Raw genomic sequence first — 23,510 nt, forward strand, 5'->3', positions numbered from 1 at the left:
TCTTTCCTCATGCTGTATCTGATCTAGCTGGTGGGAATCCAAAGATGTGGGTGTTTATCTAAATCAGACCCCCAAACATTTTAAGACTGGCCTGTCACTAGCGATGATTTCCTCAGGCAGATCCATAACTGCAAGACCCGTTTTAACTCAGTATTTCATGATAATCAAGAATGTTGCATTGTTATAATGAGTTGTCCTTTCCTTTATGATCAATTAATACCTGCCCTGTAATCTATGAGGGACTGAGGAATTCAGATGAAACAAACTCACTTTATATAATATACTGTGTGTTACAGGAGCATCTGACAGACCTGAAAGAAGATCTGGATAAGGATGAATGTAAACAGGAGCCTGACGTTATTTATGAGACAAATTGTCACTGGGAAGGGTGCATAAAGGAATATGACACTCAGGAGCAGCTCGTCCATGTGAGTAATGTTGGAAAGAAACCCCGGCAATAAATTTGGATTTCTGTGCATTTGTCGTCACTTTTCATCACAAGATGCTGTACAGCAGGAGCTCACTCTGGGAGCCACTAACGGTGCAAATTAGAGGTACAGTGTGCAAACACTGCAAGATCAGTTCACAATTCCTTGAAGAGTTTAGCTTAGATCATTTGATAGTCTTATGTTTCAGCTGCTGAGGGTGTAATTCTGGTTCCCCTTGCAAAGCCCAATAAAAGGGCTGTGTGTAGGGGATCTTATATGGCTGCTGGGGGGATGAATCTCCTCCCCATAATGGGCAGTTGGACACAAAGCACCTGCATAGCCCAACCACTGTGGTTCTGGCCCCTGGGCTGGCTGCCAATCAGCTGTTCAGCACCCTTGGAGCTGACCGCCAATCAGCAAGTGACTGGCAGGAGGTGCTCAGAGGAGGGAGGGCAAAGAGGAGGGACCGATGGAGGGGGGGGCTCAGGGGGAGGGGGCCGAGAGGAGCGAGTGGCGGGTGGGTGGGGGGTCTCGGGGAAGCGGCCAGAGCAGGAGCAGGGCCTCAGGGCAGAGCGGGGGTGGAACACCCAAACCGAAAGTCAGCTTCTGTGCAAGGAGCCACCGGATTTGTGGCCTAAAATGTAGAGTTGTCTCATTTAAAAACAAAAACCAAAACCACGGATGATGGTGGTGTTACCAATCCCAGAGCCATTCTTTGAAGGCTCTGCAAAGTGAGTCAGTTATCTGATCTACAAAAATAACTAATTTCTGCATTACGGGGAACCTATTTTGTGTTTTGATTCACACCCCTCAGTTTCTCTCTGACGCTGACAAATCCCCAAAACAAGAAGTGACTATCAGCAAAATCAAGCCAGTTTTGCAATTAACCCTCCCACTGACGCTTTAGCCACAATCTCCATTTCAATCTGTAACTTGAACCTGGCTCATTCTAAAGCCAGCTCAGGTTCACTGAAAATTCACCAGCCTCATCATCACTGGCCTGAGTTCTGGCTGAGCAAATTTCATTCAAAAGCCTCATGCAGCTCTGCTTTTCCTGTTCTATCGGCCTTTTTCTGGACTGGCTGTCAATCTCCCAAGGGCCAGCCACATGCAACTAGCTTTTACAATGTGATTGAATGACTCGGGGTGAAGGACACACAGCACAAGACTAGAGGGGGTAAGACGTTCGAAATGATAACCGATCTGTTTCTTGAAAAGAGAGATTTTCACAACCTCTCTCATTACTACTATTTATTAATTTATTGTTTCTTAGTTTATCCTGTTTATTCAGGGAGAGTGCTCGGAGGCCACCACTCAGTGATGTGGGCCAGATTGCACTAGGCACTCTTACACACACATCATGAAAATACAATCCGAGCCCCAGAGAGCTTACAATTTAAGCTAAGGAGAGCAAATGCCAAATCATAAATCAAAGACAAAATCCAGCTGGCTTTAACAGGCACTTGAGGTCAGTCATTCAGTGTAGTTAGTGCTGAATATGTTTGGGTTGGAAATAATTTTGGGTGTAGAATGAGTCAGATGCATTTGAGAAGTGGGCACAGGTATGTCCCTTTATTGTTGTAATAAATCTCACAATCCTGCATCCCATCACTGTTCAGTAATCCATAATCATAGAATAGCAGGGACCTTAGGAAGGTCATCTAGTCCAACCCCTTGCTTAAAGCAGGATCAATCCCCAGACAGATTTTTACCCCCTCAAGGATGGAACTCACAGCCCTGGGTTTAGCAGGCCAATGCTCAAACCACTGAGCTATTCCTCCCAACTCATGGCTGCATGGGAGTGTGTTTCCACATTTGTCAAGCAGTATTTTTTTCTCCTAGTTGTAGGGAAAGCCCTGTAGCTCATCCCAGAGCAAGACAGATCCCTGCAGTTCAGCATCATTTATTTCTAAATAAACCAAAAAGAAAATATTGGAAAAAATATACAATAATTTCCTAATTTTAGAAGGTTTTAGAAACTGACACTACTTTAATGTAATTATTGCCAACAGTTCAAGGAGCTGTGGATTTGTTGCCCAAAATACACACACAAATGAAATTCACATGTAGATGTATTGAGCCAACTTCCCAAAGGATGGCTTCCCACTGTGCATGGAAATACATGTTTGCATGCACAGATGGAAGTACCTGGGCCTGTAAGGGCTAGTTAGCACACAGTGAGCCAACGTGCTTGTGTGAGCAGCATCTGTGTGGGGTGGCGCCAGAGTACACACAATTTTGCGGCAACTCCATTGCTCCCTGCTTTGAATGTTTCACTCATCAGCAGAGAGAAGCCGAAACTAACACTTCAAAGCTAAATTGGGCAGGAAGGGCAAGCTGAGTAAAATCCCCTAATCCTGCCCCTCCATAGTTTTAATTCCAGGTCAGATTTTCAGAACAACTGGGGCCTAGTGGCCTATCATTCAGGTCTGGTCTGCAGGTGGCCCAGTGCCTCCAGAGATCTCACCGGAAGAACTGATCTCACCATACTTCTGCCACCTGGGCTGAAGTTCTAGGAAAACAATTTGCAAGAGTTTAGGGCCACAAAATCAGAATCTTAGACCTGATTAATCTTAAATTTCAGCTTCAAACCCTAGAGGAAACCTAAGCCAATTCTGAATGCTGCAGCCTCCTGTTATTTTGGCTCATCGTCACCCCATTCCTCCCACTATACAACATGCCCTTGAGCATGATCTGTCCATTGCCATTTCTACCACACCGATCTCCGGGTGTCTCAGTGCCACAAAGACTGAGATTTTGGAACAATGGTGGTGTTAAGGCCCTTATACATCTTCAGAGGGCTAGTCACCCTCTATTCTGTATTATACCACGTACAGCATGCATGTTTTTCAATGTGAGCAAGCTGCAGTGTTTTAGCCTATTGCACTTTTAGTCCATAGTTTAACATGCTCTGTGATTGGCATGAACAAAACCCTGAGTTTATTCTCAAGGTTGCTAAATTCTCTTTCTGCCCAGGCAGCCATACCTTGCTGTGACTGAGCGGGCAAGTTACTCTGTTTTAATGAGCATTTGTTTCCCCATGCTGCTACGTCTCACAGACCATCAAATCCACTGATCTCAGTGGCAAGCGAAGGCAGGATCTGCATGCCTGACCTTGGGAGGGGTGGGGGATGGCTGAAAAAACGCTGAATCTAAAAAACAAAACCCCAAGTGTTTTATTTTAGGACTTCCTGTTGATGTATTTTATTGAAGTCATAGGAGTGGGGGAGAGGGGAGGGGCCATGGTTTTGGCAGCTAGATTCCGTTCAGAGAGAAATAAGGCTCTTAGTCTATACATGTAACAATACAGCTGCAGAACTGTTCTCTGATTTGTTTTATTGTCTTCAGAGATTGATCTTCCCTATCCTTGTAAAATATGAATCTAGACTTGCACCAGGTAAGAGCAAGGCTCCACTTTGCTGCCGAGTTTTCAGCACAGGGGTGAAGGCTTTTATGGAACTGAGTAATTCGCAGTAATTGGGGCTATGGAGTTCTCCTTAGCACATACTTTACAGATGTTGTCATATCCTGCCAGCAGTTAAGCTTTTGACAGCAGGTGGATGTTTTAGAGCCGGCATCCGTTCTGGCACTGAATTGTATTTTTTTTTACCCTTTACCAGCACTATAAAAAGGGGTCACAGCTGCATAATTTGGAGAGGGATTTGGAGCTGGAATGTTGGTTTGGACCATTCCAGAGACAAGAACCAACTGCTTCCAAAAACCAGAGGGTGCTCGGGTCCAACACTAAGCAGTGCTTTTATGTTTTGCTCTTTCATAGACTTTAATTCGATTTGGGATTTCTTTTTAAATGTCTCTTGTTTGCTGTTAGTCTGAGATTCAGGATATGGGGGGGGGGAGGTCAGATCCTCAGCTGATTACAGTGGCACTACCCTGGCCTACACCAACTGAAGAAGCCATGGTCTCTGTGTATGGCTTTGCCCTGATGGTAGTAAAATCCCTTTTAAAAAGCATGAAATTCCTACTGTTGAGAACAGGGTGAGGAAGGAGCAGTTGCCTGGAAATGGACAAATCTGTACACATGCAGCGTTTCTTAAAGGGTAACATAATGTCATGGTTTTGTATATATCACAGCATGTATATTAAAGAATATAATTTGCTAAACTACCCGCAGTTCAGCGAAGTGGAACAAAGCCATCATGGGGTTTTTTTTTTTCCATTTTAGCAACTGTCATGTGTTCGACTCTATAGGTCATGTGGTGTCAGCTCACGTGCCTTCCATCTGATATGTCTCATCAGTTCTAATTTAGTTGAATTATAGGCAGGTGAGCTTAGTGTAAGATCAGGTACACGGCAAGCCAGCCAGCAGCAATCACAGGTGTGCTAGTTGCTGTTTCCATTGCGGCTATGAGGCATCTGACTGGCCTATGCTGGCAACAAATGTAAATCAAAGTGCAAGAACTTATTCCGGCCTTGTGCCACAAGGGTAAAATGGCATAAGGCGCCATTGCTCTCCCTCCTCCATCAAGTCCCCAATGAACAGCATGTCAGGATTATTACCTAGCTCTCAGCAAACTGTTCCTGTGTCTTCCTCTGTGTTTGTACAACACCTAGCACAGTGAGGCCTCCTGGTTGAGTTCTTTGCTTATTACAGTAACATAAATAATAATAAAAAGGGTTCATCCTCCACACTAACTGATTCATCACAGGCCTAGTGGGGTGCTTATTGGCTGGGAGCCACGGCCAGGCCCATAGGCGCCCGTGCTGAAATCTGCTATAAGTTGCATGCTGGTTATCTTCTAAGGAGGAGTAAAGCGTTCCTAGCAGTTCATATCCCTTTCTTCCAAGTCTGTCCTGAACTGTCCTACTCTGTGCTGGCCAGTGACTCTGCTATTAGAAACACAGAAATGTAGGACTCGAAGGTACCTCAATAGATCATCTAGTCCAGGCCCCGCACTCAAGGCATTACAAACTAAGTATATAATGGTGCTACCCATCCCTACTGCGCAGCTGCCCTGACATTTTTCATATCTAAGGGCACGTCTTCACTACCCGCCGGATTGGCGGGTAGCAATCGGTCTATCGGGGATCGACTTATCGCGTCTAGTGAAGACGCGATAAAATCGATCCCTGATGGCTCTGCCGTCGACTCCGGAAATCCACCGCGGCAAGAGGCGGTAGTGGAGTCGACGGCGGCGCGGCAGCGGTCGACTTGCCGCCGTCCTCACAGCCAGGTAAGTCGACCTAAAATACGCCACTTCAGCTACGCTATTCACGTAGCTGAAGTTGCATATCTTAGGTCGACCCCCCCGCTGGTAGACCTAGCCTAAGTTGAGTAGAAATAGGAATGTATGCAACGGGGATTGCTTAGGAATCCTTTCTCTTTTGTTGGAGTAACATCTGATTAGAGAAAAGAACGAGGAGTACTTGTGGCACCTTAGAGACTAACAAATTTATTTGGGCATAAGCTTTCGTGGGTTAAAACCCACTTCATCAGATGCATCCAGTGGAAAATACAGTAGGAAGATAGATAGATAGATAGATAGATAGATAGAACATGAAAAAATGGGGGTTGCCATACCAATTCTAACAAGACTAATCACTGAAGATAGGCTATTATCAGCAGGAGAAAAAAAAACTTTTGTGGTGATAATCAGGGTGGCCCATTTTAAACAGTTGACAAGAAGGTGTGAGTAACAGTAGGGGGGAAATTAGCATGGGGAAATAGTTTTTAGTTTGTGTAATGATCCATCCATTCCCAGTCTTTATTCAAGCCTAATTTAATGGTGTCCAGTTTGCAAATTAATTCCAGTTCTGCAGTTTCTCGTTGGAGTCTGTTTTTGAAGTTTTTTTGTTGAAGAATTGCAACTTTTAGGTCTGTAATTGAGTGTCCAGGGAGGTTGAAGTGTTCTCCGACTGGTTTTTGAATGTTATAATTCTTGACGTCTGATTTGTGTCCATGTATTCTTTTGCGTAGAGACTGTCCGGTTGGCCAATGTACATGGCAGAGGGGCATTGCTGGCACATGATGGCATATATCACATTGATAGATGTGCAGGTGAACGAGCCCCTGATGGTGTGGCTGATGTGATTAGGTCCTATGATGGTGTCCCTTGAATAGATATGTGGACAGAGTTGGCAACGGGCTTTGTTGCAAGGATAGGTTCCTGGGTTAGTGTTTTTGTTGTGTGGTGTGTGGTTGCTGGTGAGTATTTGCTTCAGGCTGGGGGGCTGTCTGTAAGCGAGGATTGGCCTGTCTCCCAAGATCTGTGAGAGTGAGGGATCGTCCTTCAGGATAGGTTGTAGATCCTTGATGATGCGCTGGAGAGGTTTTAGTTGGGAGCTGAAGGTGACGGCTAGTGGCGTTCTGTTACTTTCTTTGTTGGGCCTGTCCTGTAGTAGGTGACTTCTGGGTACTCTTCTGGCTCTGTCAATCTGTTTCTTCACTTCAGCAGGATTGTAGTTTTAAGAACGCTTGATAGAGATCTTGTAGGTGTTTGTCTCTGTCTGAGGGATTGGAGCAAATGCGGTTGTATCTTAGAGTTTGGCTGTAGACAATGGATCGTGTGATGTGCTCTGGATGAAAGCTGGAGGCATGTAGGTAAGTATAGTGGTCAGTAGGTTTCCGATATAGGGTGGTGTTTATGTGACCATCGCTTATTAGCACTGTAGTGTCCAGGAAGTGGATCTCTTGTGTGGACTGGTCCAGGCTGAGGTTGATGGTGAGATGAAAATTTAGAGGAATGTTTTGCTTCCTCTGTCAATGGGTCACGTTCGGGCCCCCCCACTGAGAAGCATTCTGGGTGGGAGCTCAGGGATCATGGAGCGTGGTCCACATGTTGTTGTACATTTACACTCCCAGTCCTCCCCCACCCTCAGTGTGCAGTTCGTTTCTGCAGCTGGCCAGAATAGGGGTACACATTGCTTTTGCAGAGCATAGGTCATATCCCCAGTTGACACAAGCTGAGGGCCTGGTCCATTGCGGTAGTAGCACTTTGAATGGGTAAAAAGCTAGGTATGTGCTTGAGGAAGTAGTAGTATTGTTGTTTATTTGTTTTATCGTGGTGCTGTACAAACACTGAACGAAAAGATGGCCCCTTCCCCAAAGAGTTTACAAGCTAAGTATAAGACAAGAGACAACAGATGGACTCAGACAGGAGTACAAGGAAACAGTGAGACATTGGTCAGTATGTCTCTGCATGCCAGCAGCCATCACACACCAGCATTACCATCCTACCCTTGTGTATAATGGATCATATTCTGTGCCCTGTCATCCAACCACAATATAGACACAGCACAAGAGCCCCATATGGCTCCATAGCATTATTTATGTCACGGTAACATCAGACCACAACTGCTGTTGAGAGGAACTGTTGTTTTGTTGGTGCACTTCAGAGTGACACATGCGGCGATGGCTTTAGCTGTTCTAATCATGATCTGGTTTTCTTTCTCTTACGCTAGCACATCAATAACGATCACATCCACGGGGAGAAGAAGGAGTTTGTCTGCCGCTGGCAAGACTGCACTCGGGAGCAGAAGCCATTCAAGGCTCAGTACATGTTGGTGGTGCACATGCGAAGACACACTGGAGAAAAGCCACACAAGTGCACGGTGAGCCAGTATGGGGGACTCGTGTCCACATGAATGTATATCTGGACACAGACTAGAGAGTCACACCAAAGCTCTATGAATGAACCCTCCCCCCCATTCTGGGCAAGTTCAGATCCAATTTTTCAGCACTAATGGGCTTTAAGTCCTTGCAGGCTGTCCCCTGGGGACGTTAAAGTTAATGGAGAGGAAGGTTGGTCCAGTGGTTATGGTGCTAGTCCAGAATTTGGGGAGACCTGGATTCAACTCCCTGCTCTGCTACAGACTTCCTGTATGACCTTGGGCAAATCACTTAGGGACAGATTTTTAAATGTATTTAGGCACCTAGCTCCCTTTGAAATCGGTGGGAGTTAGGTACTTAAATACCTTTAAAAATGTGACCCTTAGCATCTCTAGGCTCCAGTTCCCTATCTGTTAAATAAGGATAATCCTTTCCTATCTCACAGGGTATGGTATTGCATGTTCAGCTTTCCACCTAGGAATCTATTTCCCCCCCCACTGAAGATTAAGTAATCTGGTGATTTACACCCATAAATTAAGACTAGGCTGGGCCAGTTCCTTGGTGGAGTGAATCGGCGTAGCTCCCTTGAAGCCAATTTCTGTATAAGATATCCACATTCGCAGACCAGCGCTTACCTGTGGGAACATCTGGTTTGAGTACCCAAGGATTTGGCTGTCCTGTTCAGATGCCATTATTTGAAAATTGGGCCACAGTGGGAACACTCTTAATTAGCTGCATTACTGTGACAATAGCCAGTATTGCTAGAACACCTCAGTGATGCTCACTTACCAGTGATTTCCAGTAAGTTGAGTGATATTTTTCAACACCTGTAAATGACATATGATGTCACATGCATAGGGTGAGAGAACAAAAGTAATTATATTCTGTTAACTCATGGTTATGACGTGCTGAATGAAACAAATGTACTAGAGGAAGCTTACCACTCAGAAATGTACTAGAGGAAGGGTAGGCACTCAGAGACTATGGTAATGGGCACAATGTGAGACCCTAATTAGAACAGAATTACCTGTGCAAATGTGGTCCTTCGTTTTATCTAAACAGTTATACATCTTAACCTTGACAATCGCATCCATCATTAAATTGGACTATAGCATTCCTATAGTATAGGAATGGTTGCAAACACTGTGGCGGACAACAGTGTCTGGAGCCATTACTATGTTCTTTTCTATAAGAGATTAACACCACGATTCATGGCTCTTTATGCTCATTTTGATCAGTGTTCTAGACTGGCGAGAGAGGCAAAAAGGTTCCAACAAAAGTTCCTGTTTCTCCTGAACGGTACTGAACTATTCAATGAATTAACTTTTGGTTTTCCAGAACAAGGGCCTCCTTTGATTGCCAAGACTTTCATAAATGGCAGCCTGAAGTGATCCTCCTAATTCCAGTTAGGCAAACTGATTAAAATGAGCCCCCTGTGGGCCCCAGAGATTGAAATGGGAGCTGTGGACATTTTTGAAATTCAGATCCTTCCATAGTACAAACAAGGAGAGTCAGCCAGCACTGGATGGTGGTGGGACTTACATCATTGAAAATCTGGTGATGTCTCTGGAGTGGCTCTTTCTCTGGGAAGTTGCTTTCTTTCCAGGCCCCTGGCCTGTGGTGCCATCCAAGAATCCATTAAGATTGAGGATCTTGGTTTTTAAGATGGTAATGTCAGGCAGGCTGACCTCAGAGCCCTCAAGAAAGTGGAACCATACTGTAATTAGGGAAACTTCAAAGTTTGCTATTTTAACTCTTTTCTTTTAGAAAACTGGCTTGTCTCACAAGCTTTGGAGCTAGTGAAATGGAGACACCTTGGTCAAGATTTTCAAAAGCAGCTACTGATTTGTGGGGGGCCTCCATTTTTGGATGCATGACCTGAAACAGCTTAAAGGGGAGCCTAATATTCAGAGAACAGGAGCTCAGCCCTGCCTGAAAATCAGATTCTTGTCAGGTATCTATCACGAGTTGGGCACCCAAAATTTGAGGAGCCCTAAATCACAAACCTCTTTTGACAATTTTGCTCTGCCCAGGAAGGAAAAGCTCTCTCAACAAAGTGGATGTTAGTTTGTAAAACACAGGCTCCTTAAAAGGGAAAAGAAATGGAAAGCAAATGAGGAGGCAAAAACCACCACTGTGGTTGATGAATCGCTCCCATTGTGTTTTTATTTTAGTTTGAGGGTTGCGCCAAAGCCTATTCCCGACTGGAGAACTTAAAGACACACCTGAGATCTCACACTGGAGAAAAGCCGTACGTCTGTGAACATGAGGGCTGCAATAAAGCCTTTTCCAACGCTTCGGACAGAGCAAAGCACCAGAACAGGACGCATTCCAATGAGGTAAACCCATCCTCACCACAAGTGCTGTGGATTTTTAACAAAATTTTTGCTGACAATATACAATTGACATGCTGGACTCATGTAAAAAGGAATTTACCATAATGAAAGACTTTTATTTTTTTTACTTGGATTTATTTGGTGCAGAGCCAGACCGCATTAGCTTTATATTTATGAAAGCCATGTTAGAAACTATAAATAGATGCTGAAGTATGCAAATTTTCTGATTGGCTTTTGAAATTAAAGCTGGTGCTTTCCAAATTCATAATTTTTAATAGCCCAAACAGGGTCCTACATTTTTGTACCTTGCTTTTTAACATGATTGCAGCATAGACTCATAGTGGTGTGATTTCTACCCTGGGTCCTGACGCTTTGGAAATAGTCGCACCTGCATCTTTTGATGTACAATGATAAAGTGTGATGCAATGCTTTGTTAACCCTGGCTAATTAAGACCCACTATTAGAAGTTGGGGAATGCAGGAAATTGCCTTTATTGTAACGCATTTGATGGTCTGCTGCAAACGGCTAAGGCTGAAGATTAACAATTATATTACTACTAATTAGCAGACGACGGGAAGGGGGAAAAAACAGTGTTCTAGAGTTCTAGTAATGTTTGCAACCATGAAGGAACAAGTCTGTAGCCTAATTTGTAGCAGTTAAATATGAATCATTGGAGAATGGAATAAAGTAATTTCAATGGATGACAGAATTTTAAAGCAATACTATATTACCCAGTGATAAGCAAACTTCAAAAGGTTTCACGGATTTGGTTCAGATGGGAATAAGCACTCCAAAGTTTTGGATGCTTCTCTGAGCTATTTTAACTAGAGAAGGACCCAGATGAACAACCCAGATCCAAACGTCTTTCCAGGTATTCAGATCTGAATCCAAATATCTAGGCTGACCTCTCTCAGTGATAAGCTGGTGGGTAAGTTAGAGCTGCTCCCTTGCAAATCTGATTTGTACCAGGGTTGGGCAGCTCGAGACTTATAAATTCATAGACTCGAAGGCCAGAAGGGACTATTAGATCATCTAGTCTGCCCTCCTGTGTATCACAGGCCATTCAGTTGCACCCACTACCCCTATAGTGAGCCCAGTAACTTGTGGTTGGCTAAAGCATATCCTCCAGAAAGACATCCAGTTTTGATTTGAATACAACAAGAGATGGAGAATCCCCCAGTTCCCTTGGTAGTTTGTTCCTATAGTTAGTCACCCTCACTGTTAAAAATTTGTGATCCATTTGAATTTGGCTGGCTTCAGCTTCCAGCCATTGGTCCGTGTTATGCATTTCTCCCCTACATTAAAGAGCCCATTAGTTTCTGATATTTACGTCCCATGAAGGTATGGAGACGCTGTAATCAAGTCACTCTCACTCTTCTTTTGGATAAACTAAACAGATTGAACTTTTTAAGTCTCTCACTGTAAGGCATTTTCTCCAGCCCTTGAATAATTTTTGTGGTTCTTTTTCACCCATCTCCAATTTTTCAACCTCCTTTTAGAAATATGGACACTAAAACTGGACACAGTATTCCAGCATTGGTCTCCCCACTGCCGGGGACAGAAGTGAAATCAACTCCTACTCACTACTCCCCTGTTTATACATCCAAGAATTGCTTTAGCCCTTTTTGCCACAGCATTGCATTGGGAGCTCGTGCTTTGTGGCTCGTCCACTTTGACCTCTAGATCTTTCTCAGAGTCATGGGTTTCCAGGATGCAGTCCCGCATTTCTGTAGGTATAGCCTGAATTCCTTGGACCTGGATGTATAACTTGGCATCTGACTGCATGAAAATGCATTTTGTTTGAATGGATCCAGCTTACCAAGCAATCCACAGAGCTGCAATAGGTCTCTGATAGCCCTCGCACTACTTGTATGCAGTGTATTTGGAGCTGTGTCAGTCCCAGGATATTAGGACACAGGGTAGGTGAGACGCCTGAGAAAGTTTTGATCTAGCTGTGGATTTTCCAGGGAAGAGATGTCTAGTGTTGTTCCAGAAAATTGTTCTTTAACTCCATCACCCCACTGTGGTGCAAACCTGCTGGCTCACTGAAAAGTTCAAGGTGACGCAAGTCCGCAGCTATTAGGCTACATCTACAGTACAGCTGGGAGTAGGCTGACCAGATAGGAAGTGTCAAAAATCGGGACAGGAAGTGGGGGGTAATAGGTGCCTTTGTGAGAAAAAGACCCAAAAATCGGGACTGTCCCTATAAAATCGGGACATCTGGTCACCCTAGCTGGGAGGTGTGATTCCCAGCTCAGGTAGACGTACACGCACTAGCTCTGATCGAGCTAACATGCTAAAAATAGCAGTGAAGCTGCGGCAACACAGGCAGCTTACACAGGCTAACCCCACCTGCCCAGGACCCTGGGTACACACTCGAGCAGCTGCTACCTAGCTAGATCAAAACTTTCTCAGGCGTGTCTACACATGCTCCAATCATATCTCCCTATTGCAGTGTAGACATACCCAAAGAGACATTTTTCCCCAACTCGAGCTGAAATGCAGTTGAACTCTAGAAATCCAGTGCCCCTGAGTTTCTGAGAAGGCTTGTGATGATTCCACCAGCCGAAGAGATGTAACTTTTCAAGTATTTGAGAAGGATTTGGAAGGAGATATTGGAACTGTTTGCCGGGCTTGAACCGGCAAAAGCAGAGCATTCCAAACACCAGATACCTCTGTTTGAACAATGCTTAAGATATTTTGTAGGCATCCCAGACATCCCAAATTTCAATATTCAATATCAAACAGAGCTATTATCTACTCCCCGACATTAGGGCTAAAGGACCTTTGTAAGTCATCATCTCCTATTCCCTTTTCCCTAATGCAGATTATAATAATAGTAATAATACTTCTATATTGCCCCATCCAAGAATCTAAGTGAGCATTACAAACATTAATTCATTAAATCACCACAGCACCCTGTGAGGTAGATACTTATCTCCCCATTTTACAGATGGGGAAACTGAAGCACAGAGAGTTAAAGTGACTTACCCAAGATCAGCCAGGAAGTCTGTTGCAAGAATAGATCTCTAGTGCTGTTCATGTGATTGTGCTGGTTTAGTTTTGTTTGTTGGCTGGTTTTGTTGGGTTTGATTTTACCCAAAACTAACTAACTGACTAAATAATTCTCCCCCCAGCAATTTTACGTGTGCTCTTCGGTCAAATTGGAAAATAGATACCTAACTAATACAAATGGCCATTTTTGGTTAACGTTAGAAAACCATTTATGTATTGTTCCTTTAGATGGATCCATTCCAATGTCACAGTGGAAAAGTGCGTAGAGCAGTTGTGAGGCTGAAGTGGTGCTTGTGATCAATTCAACCCTTCAAAAGCAGCACTAGCTTTCACAGCTTTGGTGCTCGTGCACATTGGAATTGGAAAGTGGATAAATCAAAGTTTTTTTAAAAAAAAGAAAGGATAGCTACTTGCTAACTTCGGTTTCCAAAAGTCTGGCCTCAGACTTGCTTTGCTGCAGTGATCAATGATTCATGATTCCAGGAATACAATGCCATTGTCTTAAAAAGTATTGCGTGCCTGTGGTTTGTTTTGCACAATAACAGATTTCAGAGTTCAGAGTAGCAGCCGTGTTAGTCTGTATCCGCAAAAATAACAGGAGTACTTGTGGCACCTTAGAGACTAACAAATTTATTAGAGCATAAGCTTTCGTGGGCTACAACCCACTTCTTCGGATGCATATAGAGTGAACCATATATTGAGGAGATATATATACACACACATACAGAGAGCATGAACAGGTGGGAGTTGTCTTACCAACTCTGAGAGGCCAATTAAGTAAGAGGAAAAAAACTTTTGAAGTGATAATCAAGATGGCTCAGTACAGACAGTTTGATAAGAAGCAAGTGTGAAAATACTTACAAGGGGAGATAGATTCAATGTTTGTAATGGCTCAGCCATTCCCAATCCCTATTTAGCCCTGAGTTGATTGTGTCTAGTTTGCATATCAATTCCAGCTCAGCAGTCTCTCGTTGGAGTCTGTTTTTGAAGTTTTTCTGTTTTAAGATAGCCACCCGCAGGTCTGTCAAAGAATGGCCAGACAGGTTAAAGTGTTCTCCCACTGGTTTTTGAGTATTATGATTCCTGATGTCAGATTTGTGTCCATTAATTCTTTTGCGTAGAGACTGTCCGGTTTGGCCAATGTACATGGCAGAGGGGCATTGCTGGCACATGATGGCATATATCACATTGGTAGATGTGCAGGTGAACGAGCCACAGATGGTATGGCTGATGTGATTAGGCCCTATGATGGTGTCACTTGAATAGATATGTGGACAGAGTTGGCATCGGGCTTTGTTACAAGGATAGGTTCCTGGGTCAGTGTTTTTGTTCAGTGATGTGTGGTTGCTGGTGAGTATTTGCTTTAGGTTGGGGGGTTGTCTGTAAGCGAGGACAGGTCTGTCTCCCAAGATCTGTGAGAGTAAAGGATCATCTTTCAGGATAGGTTGTAGATCTCTGATGATGCGCTGGAGAGGTTTTAGTTGGGGGCTGAAGGTGACAGCTAGTGGTGTTCTGTTATTTTCTTTGTTGGCCCTGTCTTGTAGGAGGTGACTTCTGGGTACTCGTCTGGCTCTGTCAATCTGTTTTTTCACTTCAGCAGGTGGGTATTGTAGTTTTAAGAATGCTTGATAGAGATCTTGTAGGTGCTTGTCTCTATCTGAGGGATTGGAGCAAATGCGGTTATATCTTAGAGCTTGGCTGTAGACAATGGATCGTGTGGTGTGTCCTGGATGGAAGCTGGAGGCATGTAGGTAAGTGTAGCGGTCAGTAGGTTTCCGGTACAGGGTGGTATTTATGTGACCATCGCTTATTAGCACAGTAGTGTCCAGGAAATGGACCGCTTGTGTGGATTGATCTAGGCTGAGGTTGATGGTGGGATGGAAATTATTGAAATCATGGTGGAATTCCTCAAGGGCTTCTTTTCCATGGGTCCAGATGATGAAGATGTCATCAATGTAGCGCAAGTAGAGTAGGGGCGTTAGGGGACGAGAGCTAAGGAAGCGTTGTTCTAAGTCAGCCATAAAAATGTTGGCATACTGTGGGGCCATGCGGGTACCCATAGCAGTGCCGCTGACTTGAAGGTATATATTGTCCCCAAATGTGAAATAGTTGTGGGTGAGGACAAAGTCACAGAGTTCAGCCACCAGGTTAGCTGTGACATTATCGGGGATACTGTTCCTGATAGCTTGTAGTCCATCTGTGTGTGGAATATTGGTGTAGAGGGCTTCTACGTCCATAGTGGCCAGGATGGTGTTTTCTGGAAGATCACCGATGGATTCTAGTTTCCTCAGGAAGTCGGTAGTATCTCGAAGATAGCTAGGAGTGCTGGTAGCGTAGGGTCTGAGGAGAGAGTCCACATAACCAGACAAGCCTGATGTTAGGGTGCCAATGCCTGAGATGATGGGGCGTCCAGGATTTCCAGGTTTATGGATCTTGGGTAGCAAATAGAATGTCCCTGGTCGGGGTTCTAGGCATGTGTCTGTACAGATTTGTTCCTGTGCTTTGTCAGGGAGTTTTTTTAGCAGATGGTGTAGTTTCTTTAGGTAATCCTCAGTGGGATCAGAGGATAATGGCCTGTAGAATGTGGTGTTAGAGAGCTGTCTAGCAGCCTCTTGGTCATATTCCAATTTATTCATGATGACGACAGCACCTCCTTTGTCAGCCTTTTTGATAATGATGTCAGGGTTGTTTCTGAGGCTGTAGATGGCGTTGTGTTCAGCATGGCTGAGGTTATGGGGCAAGTGATGTTGCTTATCCACAATTTCAGCCTTTGCACGTTGACGGAAGCAATCTATGTAGAAATCCAGTCTGTTGTTTCGACCGTCCGGAGGAGTCCACGCAGAATCCTTTTGTTTGTAGTGCTGGTAGGGGGGATTCTGTGGGTTAGTATGCTGTTCAGAGGTATGTTGGAAATATTCTTTGAGTCGGAGACGTCGAAAGTAGGATTCTAGGTCACCGCAGAACTGTATCATGTTCGTGGGTCTGGAGGGACAAAAGGAGAGGCCCCGAGATAGGACAGACTCTTCTGCTGGGCTAAGAGTATAGCTGGAAAGGTTAACAATATTGCTGGGTGGGTTAAGGGAACTACTGTTGTGGCTCCTTGTGGACTTCAAGTCAGCGGCACTGCTATGGGTACCCGCATGGCCCCACAGTATGCCAACATTTTTATGGCTGACTTAGAACAACGCTTCCTTAGCTCTCGTCCCCTAACGCCCCTACTCTACTTGCGCTACATTGATGACATCTTCATCATCTGGACCCATGGAAAAGAAGCCCTTGAGGAATTCCACCATGATTTCAATAGCCACAAGGAGCCACAACAGTAGTTCCCTTAACCCACCCAGCAATATTGTTAACCTTTCCAGCTATACTCTTAGCCCAGCAGAAGAGTCTGTCCTATCTCGGGGCCTCTCCTTTTGTCCCTCCAGACCCACGAACATGATACAGTTCTGCGGTGACCTAGAATCCTACTTTCGACGTCTCCGACTCAAAGAATATTTCCAACATACCTCTGAACAGCATACTAACCCACAGAATCCCCCCTACCAGCACTACAAACAAAAGGATTCTGCGTGGACTCCTCCGGACGGTCGAAACAACAGACTGGATTTCTACATAGATTGCTTCCGTCAACGTGCAAAGGCTGAAATTGTGGATAAGCAACATCACTTGCCCCATAACCTCAGCCATGCTGAACACAACGCCATCTACAGCCTCAGAAACAACCCTGACATCATTATCAAAAAGGCTGACAAAGGAGGTGCTGTCGTCATCATGAATAAATTGGAATATGACCAAGAGGCTGCTAGACAGCTCTCTAACACCACATTCTACAGGCCATTATCCTCTGATCCCACTGAGGATTACCTAAAGAAACTACACCATCTGCTAAAAAAACTCCCTGACAAAGCACAGGAACAAATCTGTACAGACACATGCCTAGAACCCCGACCAGGGACATTCTATTTGCTACCCAAGATCCATAAACCTGGAAATCCTGGACGCCCCATCATCTCAGGCATTGGCACCCTAACATCAGGCTTGTCTGGTTATGTGGACTCTCTCCTCAGACCCTACGCTACCAGCACTCCTAGCTATCTTCGAGATACTACCGACTTCCTGAGGAAACTAGAATCCATCGGTGATCTTCCAGAAAACACCATCCTGGCCACTATGGACGTAGAAGCCCTCTACACCAATATTCCACACACAGATGGACTACAAGCTATCAGGAACAGTATCCCCGATAATGTCACAGCTAACCTGGTGGCTGAACTCTGTGACTTTGTCCTCACCCACAACTATTTCACATTTGGGGACAATATATACCTTCAAGTCAGCGGCACTGCTATGGGTACCCGCATGGCCCCACAGTATGCCAACATTTTTATGGCTGACTTAGAACAACGCTTCCTTAGCTCTCGTCCCCTAACGCCCCTACTCTACTTGCGCTACATTGATGACATCTTCATCATCTGGACCCATGGAAAAGAAGCCCTTGAGGAATTCCACCATGATTTCAATAATTTCCATCCCACCATCAACCTCAGCCTAGATCAATCCACACAAGCGGTCCATTTCCTGGACACTACTGTGCTAATAAGCGATGGTCACATAAATACCACCCTGTACCGGAAACCTACTGACCGCTACACTTACCTACATGCCTCCAGCTTCCATCCAGGACACACCACACGATCCATTGTCTACAGCCAAGCTCTAAGATATAACCGCATTTGCTCCAATCCCTCAGATAGAGACAAGCACCTACAAGATCTCTATCAAGCATTCTTAAAACTACAATACCCACCTGCTGAAGTGAAAAAACAGATTGACAGAGCCAGACGAGTACCCAGAAGTCACCTCCTACAAGACAGGGCCAACAAAGAAAATAACAGAACACCACTAGCTGTCACCTTCAGCCCCCAACTAAAACCTCTCCAGCGCATCATCAGAGATCTACAACCTATCCTGAAAGATGATCCTTTACTCTCACAGATCTTGGGAGACAGACCTGTCCTCGCTTACAGACAACCCCCCAACCTAAAGCAAATACTCACCAGCAACCACACATCACTGAACAAAAACACTGACCCAGGAACCTATCCTTGTAACAAAGCCCGATGCCAACTCTGTCCACATATCTATTCAAGTGACACCATCATAGGGCCTAATCACATCAGCCATACCATCTGTGGCTCGTTCACCTGCACATCTACCAATGTGATATATGCCATCATGTGCCAGCAATGCCCCTCTGCCATGTACATTGGCCAAACCGGACAGTCTCTACGCAAAAGAATTAATGGACACAAATCTGACATCAGGAATCATAATACTCAAAAACCAGTGGGAGAACACTTTAACCTGTCTGGCCATTCTTTGACAGACCTGCGGGTGGCTATCTTAAAACAGAAAAACTTCAAAAACAGACTCCAACGAGAGACTGCTGAGCTGGAATTGATATGCAAACTAGACACAATCAACTCAGGGCTAAATAGGGATTGGGAATGGCTGAGCCATTACAAACATTGAATCTATCTCCCCTTGTAAGTATTTTCACACTTGCTTCTTATCAAACTGTCTGTACTGAGCCATCTTGATTATCACTTCAAAAGTTTTTTTCCTCTTACTTAATTGGCCTCTCAGAGTTGGTAAGACAACTCCCACCTGTTCATGCTCTCTGTATGTGTGTGTATATATATCTCCTCAATATATGGTTCACTCTATATGCATCCGAAGAAGTGGGTTGTAGCCCACGAAAGCTTATGCTCTAATAAATTTGTTAGTCTCTAAGGTGCCACAAGTACTCCTGTTATTTTTGCAGATTTCAGAGTGATGGGTGCTGGAGATATACGAAAGACTAGATAGACAGAATCCAGTCTGGCTTAGTTTCTCTGGATTTCCATAGATCAAGAGGTCTCAAACATTTTCCCAGAGTAGACACCATCTTAATGGAGAGATTGTCTTGTAGACAATCCCCTGCAATTCCAATGACTCAGACCACCTCCCCTCCCATCCACAATCATGAAACATTCCTGTGGCAACAAATGCTTAGATGGAAAAGTAATATTAGGAAAGTATTTTGTGAATTTTTAGCTGTCTTTGAATTTAGCAGCCCAAAACAAGAAGTAAAGCCAGTACCATGCGACTAGCCAGGTCTCTGTGGCTCACCACCAAGTTTTCCATGACCACCAGCAGAACATGGATCACAGTTTAGAAATCTGCTGCAGATGATTTGCAAGATCCTAAGAGGCAGATTCTTCACTTTTTTTGCTGGCAGCATCATGTTCATTGTGTTCTGTAAGGACATGACTTATCTTTGTCCACAAAGCATGTCCACAATATTTAAAAATAACCTCACATTTGTCATATCGACAGAAACCCTATGTCTGTAAAATCCCGGGCTGCACAAAGAGATACACGGATCCCAGTTCCCTCAGGAAACACGTCAAGACTGTGCATGGGCCCGATGCCCATGTCACAAAGAAGCAGCGCAACGACGTTCACCCACGGCCGCCTCCCCTCAAGGAAAATGGTGACAACGAAGCAAGTGCCAAGCAGAGTAGCAAGGTGTCAGAAGAGAACACCGAGGCTAACAGCACCACCAGAGGCATGGAGGACTGCTTACAAGTCAAAACAATAAAGACCGAGAATTCTGTGGTAAGAGAAGCTGTTGTTTAAAAGATAAGAGTATGGTTTGTAATTTCTCAGAGACACAGGAGAAAAATGTAAAGTTGCAGCCTTTTTCCTCCTCATGCATTTGCCATGCACTCAGAAATTTGCAGGACGATCCCAGTTTTCAAGGTTCCCAACCCTAAATTTAAGATTGCAGGACAGTTAAGAGTCCCCAGTGTATTTTGTGTCTTGTTACACAGCAACACAGAGCCCAAGGTGTGATATTTGTAACATTGCTGATACGACATGATAGGATGATGAATGAATGCGTCAGCCCATGCGGCCTTAATGCCATGCCACGAAGGTGAAAATGTGACAATAACATATCATCATAATACAATATGTTTTGTCCCCCAAGACACTTTAAATCAGGCAGTAGTCTTATTTCCTTTCCAAGTCAGCTGCACGTCATTTAATTAAATCTGTGTGTTTCTGTGTATTACACAGTAGTTAGAGGAAGTCAAGAGTCTTGCTGCACCATAACTCTTTCACATTTCAACATTTCTCCTTCTCTTAGCAGCCAAAAAGACAATTTTTCTGTAAAACAAGAGGCAATAAATGGCTGAACTAAAGTCACTTTCACCTGCTAGAGTTCATTCAGTCCCTGAGTTTCTCACTGGAGTTGAGAGAACTTCACAAGCCTTTGAGACTCAAAGTATACAGTTTCTTGATTTTAAGCCAGGCTAAAATGTTTCCATTTCTACCAGTCAACATGGCTTTGCACTATAAAAGGGCTAGATGCCATGCTCTTGGCTGATACTGTGACGATATATGAGTTTAGTCCAGGAAGGAATTGACTATTTTCACAGCCAGAATGGCTTTTATTTATTTCACCTTCACATGCTCCTGTGTTCATTGAAAAACTCAGTGTAAGAATAAGTCTCACACACACACATACACACACACTGTTTTTCTAGGAAAATATTTCTCCCCTGCTTTCCCTAACAGTGATTTTTCTAACAGACTGTAGGTCAAGTTCTTTCCATAGTTACACCCTGTACAACTCCATTGGTGTTAGGCACAGTGGGCAACCCTTCCTTTCTGTTACACCCACGGAACCCCTTTGACTTCACTTGGGCTGCATGGTGTAACGAGGGCAGTACCCAGCTCACTGTGCCTATCGACAACATATGTATCTATCTGTATTTACTACTTGTTTCAATTCAAATCTCCGAAGCCCTGGGATGGAGCTAGTGACTGGTTGATTGAAATCACTTGTAATGGTGTCTGGGGGTCCCTCTTTCTGACCCAAAATTCGATCTAATCTAAAATCCACCAAAGTCTGTGAAAATTCACTGGGATTTGGATCCAGGTACATTAAGAAGTGTTCAATTAAATGTGCTGACTTCTGAATTGGGGTGGGGTGGGTGTCGGGAAAAAGAATGCTGCTAATTTACCCTGAATTATGCACTCCCCTCTACGCTCTTTCACTAATCTTCTCCCTTTCGTTAATGTTCTCTTTATTCTAACTACCTGTTCTTTGTTCCCACTTACCTTTCCTTACTGTACCTTCCTAAGGACAGTCGGTACTAAGGTGAGCAAAGAAATTCTTTGTATTGAAATCGTTGTATAAAAATGTGATATATTCTGTACTGTGCATTTACAGCTAACCAAACCGAGCTAGTGTGTAAATGCAAAGGGAGTGAGGAGGTGTAGGTGGGCAGCCAGTAAGGGGCAATTGGGGGAGAGTCCAGCAGCTCTTTGTCAGTGTCCCAAGAATTCTCCTTAGTTAATTCGTCTCAGCATTACATGGCACTCCTGGAATGTAACCTCTGTCCTTCCAATGAAAGGAAACTGGACCCTTTAAAGCCAGGCAGCCCTGCTATTTAGGGCTGGTTTTGATCAAAATAAGGCACTCCCTCTCCCGACACTCCCACCTGGTCCTGGGGCTAAATATGTTGCCTCTACAGCATTCCCAGGTTGTGACAATCTCTGGAGCAAGAGTTCAGGACCAGGAATTGAGAACCCTGGCATCTTCCCTAACAATGAAGAGTGCTGTGACCAAGCAAGTTCAGACCATTCAATGTTTGTTGAAAATAAGTTGCTCAGTGTGAAATGTCATTTCTAATGCAAGTAAAACAAACCTTTATGGCACTTATCTACCCCATCTGTAAGTGGGAGCTTGCAAACAGCAAACCATGTTTTTATCCGTCTAGAAAGATTGTCAGCTAAACTAATTACATGTTAAGGTATTTAAAAGACAGAAATATGTTGTGCCTGAAACACTTAGGACTTGATCCTATGTTAGATAAACTGGTGCTCATTGCAGTTGTACTTTGCACAATCTGCTAATGCACTAGCTTATCTTAATGAAGTATCAACCCTTTATCTACTGCAGCAGCAATGTTTGGTTTGTCTCAATGGGCAAAATGAAACACACCAAAGATTTTTAACCCATAGCGGTTTTATGCAAATGCTTGTGAATTAAAAAAAAAAGTCCATCCAAATTTGTTAAAGTACTGCTGTTTTTAAATAAACCTAGTGCCCACAGCATGAAACAATAATGCCAGTTGGCATTAATTAGCATACTGGCCTTGTCAGCAGCAAAGACTGGATGTGGAAACTAAACTATTCACCCCCACCTAGAAAGTGCTCCATGGCTGCAGAACAGAGCTGAGATGTGGCAGTGGGCAGCATGTGTGTATGGGGAAGGAGGTGACCACATGTTCCCTGTATCAAATGTGTTGATAAATAGGAGACTTCAGTCTCCAGGTCCGTGTGTGTGTGTGTTCCAAAGCTGTGTTTTCAACTGCAGAACTCAGACCTTCTATTATTTCTCCTTTCCAAGATGTGTCAGTCCAGTCCTGGTGGCCAGTCATCATGCAGCAGTGAACCATCACCACTTGGTAGCACCAACAACAATGACAGTGGAGTAGAAATGAACATGCACAGTGGGGGAAGCCTGGGAGACCTGACCGCACTGGATGACAACGCTCCTGTTGTGGACTCGACAGTCTCATCGGGCAATTCAACAGTCAGCCTTCAGCTAAGGAAACACATGACAACGATGCAGCGACTTGAACAGCTCAAGAAGGAGAAACTCAAGACGGTTAAGGATTCCTGCTCATGGGTGAGCCCAGCTCCACAAGTCAGAAACACCAAGCTGCCTCCCATACCAGGAAATGGTAAGCGATGGTCCTGTGTTCTTCCCGCTGTTAGACTCCCTCAGGCCATGTCCCATGTCTCACAGTGAAGGGTCTGCCCTAGAGCAGAATCATTTCCCCGCCTTTCAGCATCACTCCTCACAGAATAAAGATGAGCTGTCTCATAAAAGGACCACTCAGGTGTGAACTCAGCCATATAATTTTGGGTAGGATTCCCAGGGTTGCCCAAGGCTAGTTTGCACCTGCCCCCACCTTACCCCAGTGGTGGAAATTACAGCAGCCCTGTGCTATCAGTAACAATCCCCTGTGGGCTGTTTTGCTGAGGACTGCTAGAGCAGAACAACAATCTAGCCATGCCCCCATCCCTGGCCATGACTTTGTC

The 23,510-nt window shown here is 44.4% G+C and overlaps 1 protein-coding gene across 1 annotated transcript in view; it reads left to right on the top strand.

The window, feature by feature from the left end:
• GLI2 (GLI family zinc finger 2) overlaps positions 1-23,510 on the top strand; it is a 200,254-nt gene that overhangs the window by 173,690 nt on the left and 3,054 nt on the right. The window contains exons 8-12 of the mRNA XM_065413137.1: positions 297-428; positions 7,848-7,997; positions 10,170-10,334; positions 19,728-20,009; positions 22,813-23,149. Coding sequence (XP_065269209.1) covers positions 297-428; positions 7,848-7,997; positions 10,170-10,334; positions 19,728-20,009; positions 22,813-23,149 — 1,066 coding nt within the window. The remainder of the gene's footprint in view (positions 1-296; positions 429-7,847; positions 7,998-10,169; positions 10,335-19,727; positions 20,010-22,812; positions 23,150-23,510) is intronic.

Source organism: Emys orbicularis, chromosome 11 (genome assembly GCF_028017835.1).
Source record: "Emys orbicularis isolate rEmyOrb1 chromosome 11, rEmyOrb1.hap1, whole genome shotgun sequence".
In the NCBI taxonomy this organism is placed as follows: domain Eukaryota; kingdom Metazoa; phylum Chordata; order Testudines; family Emydidae; genus Emys; species Emys orbicularis.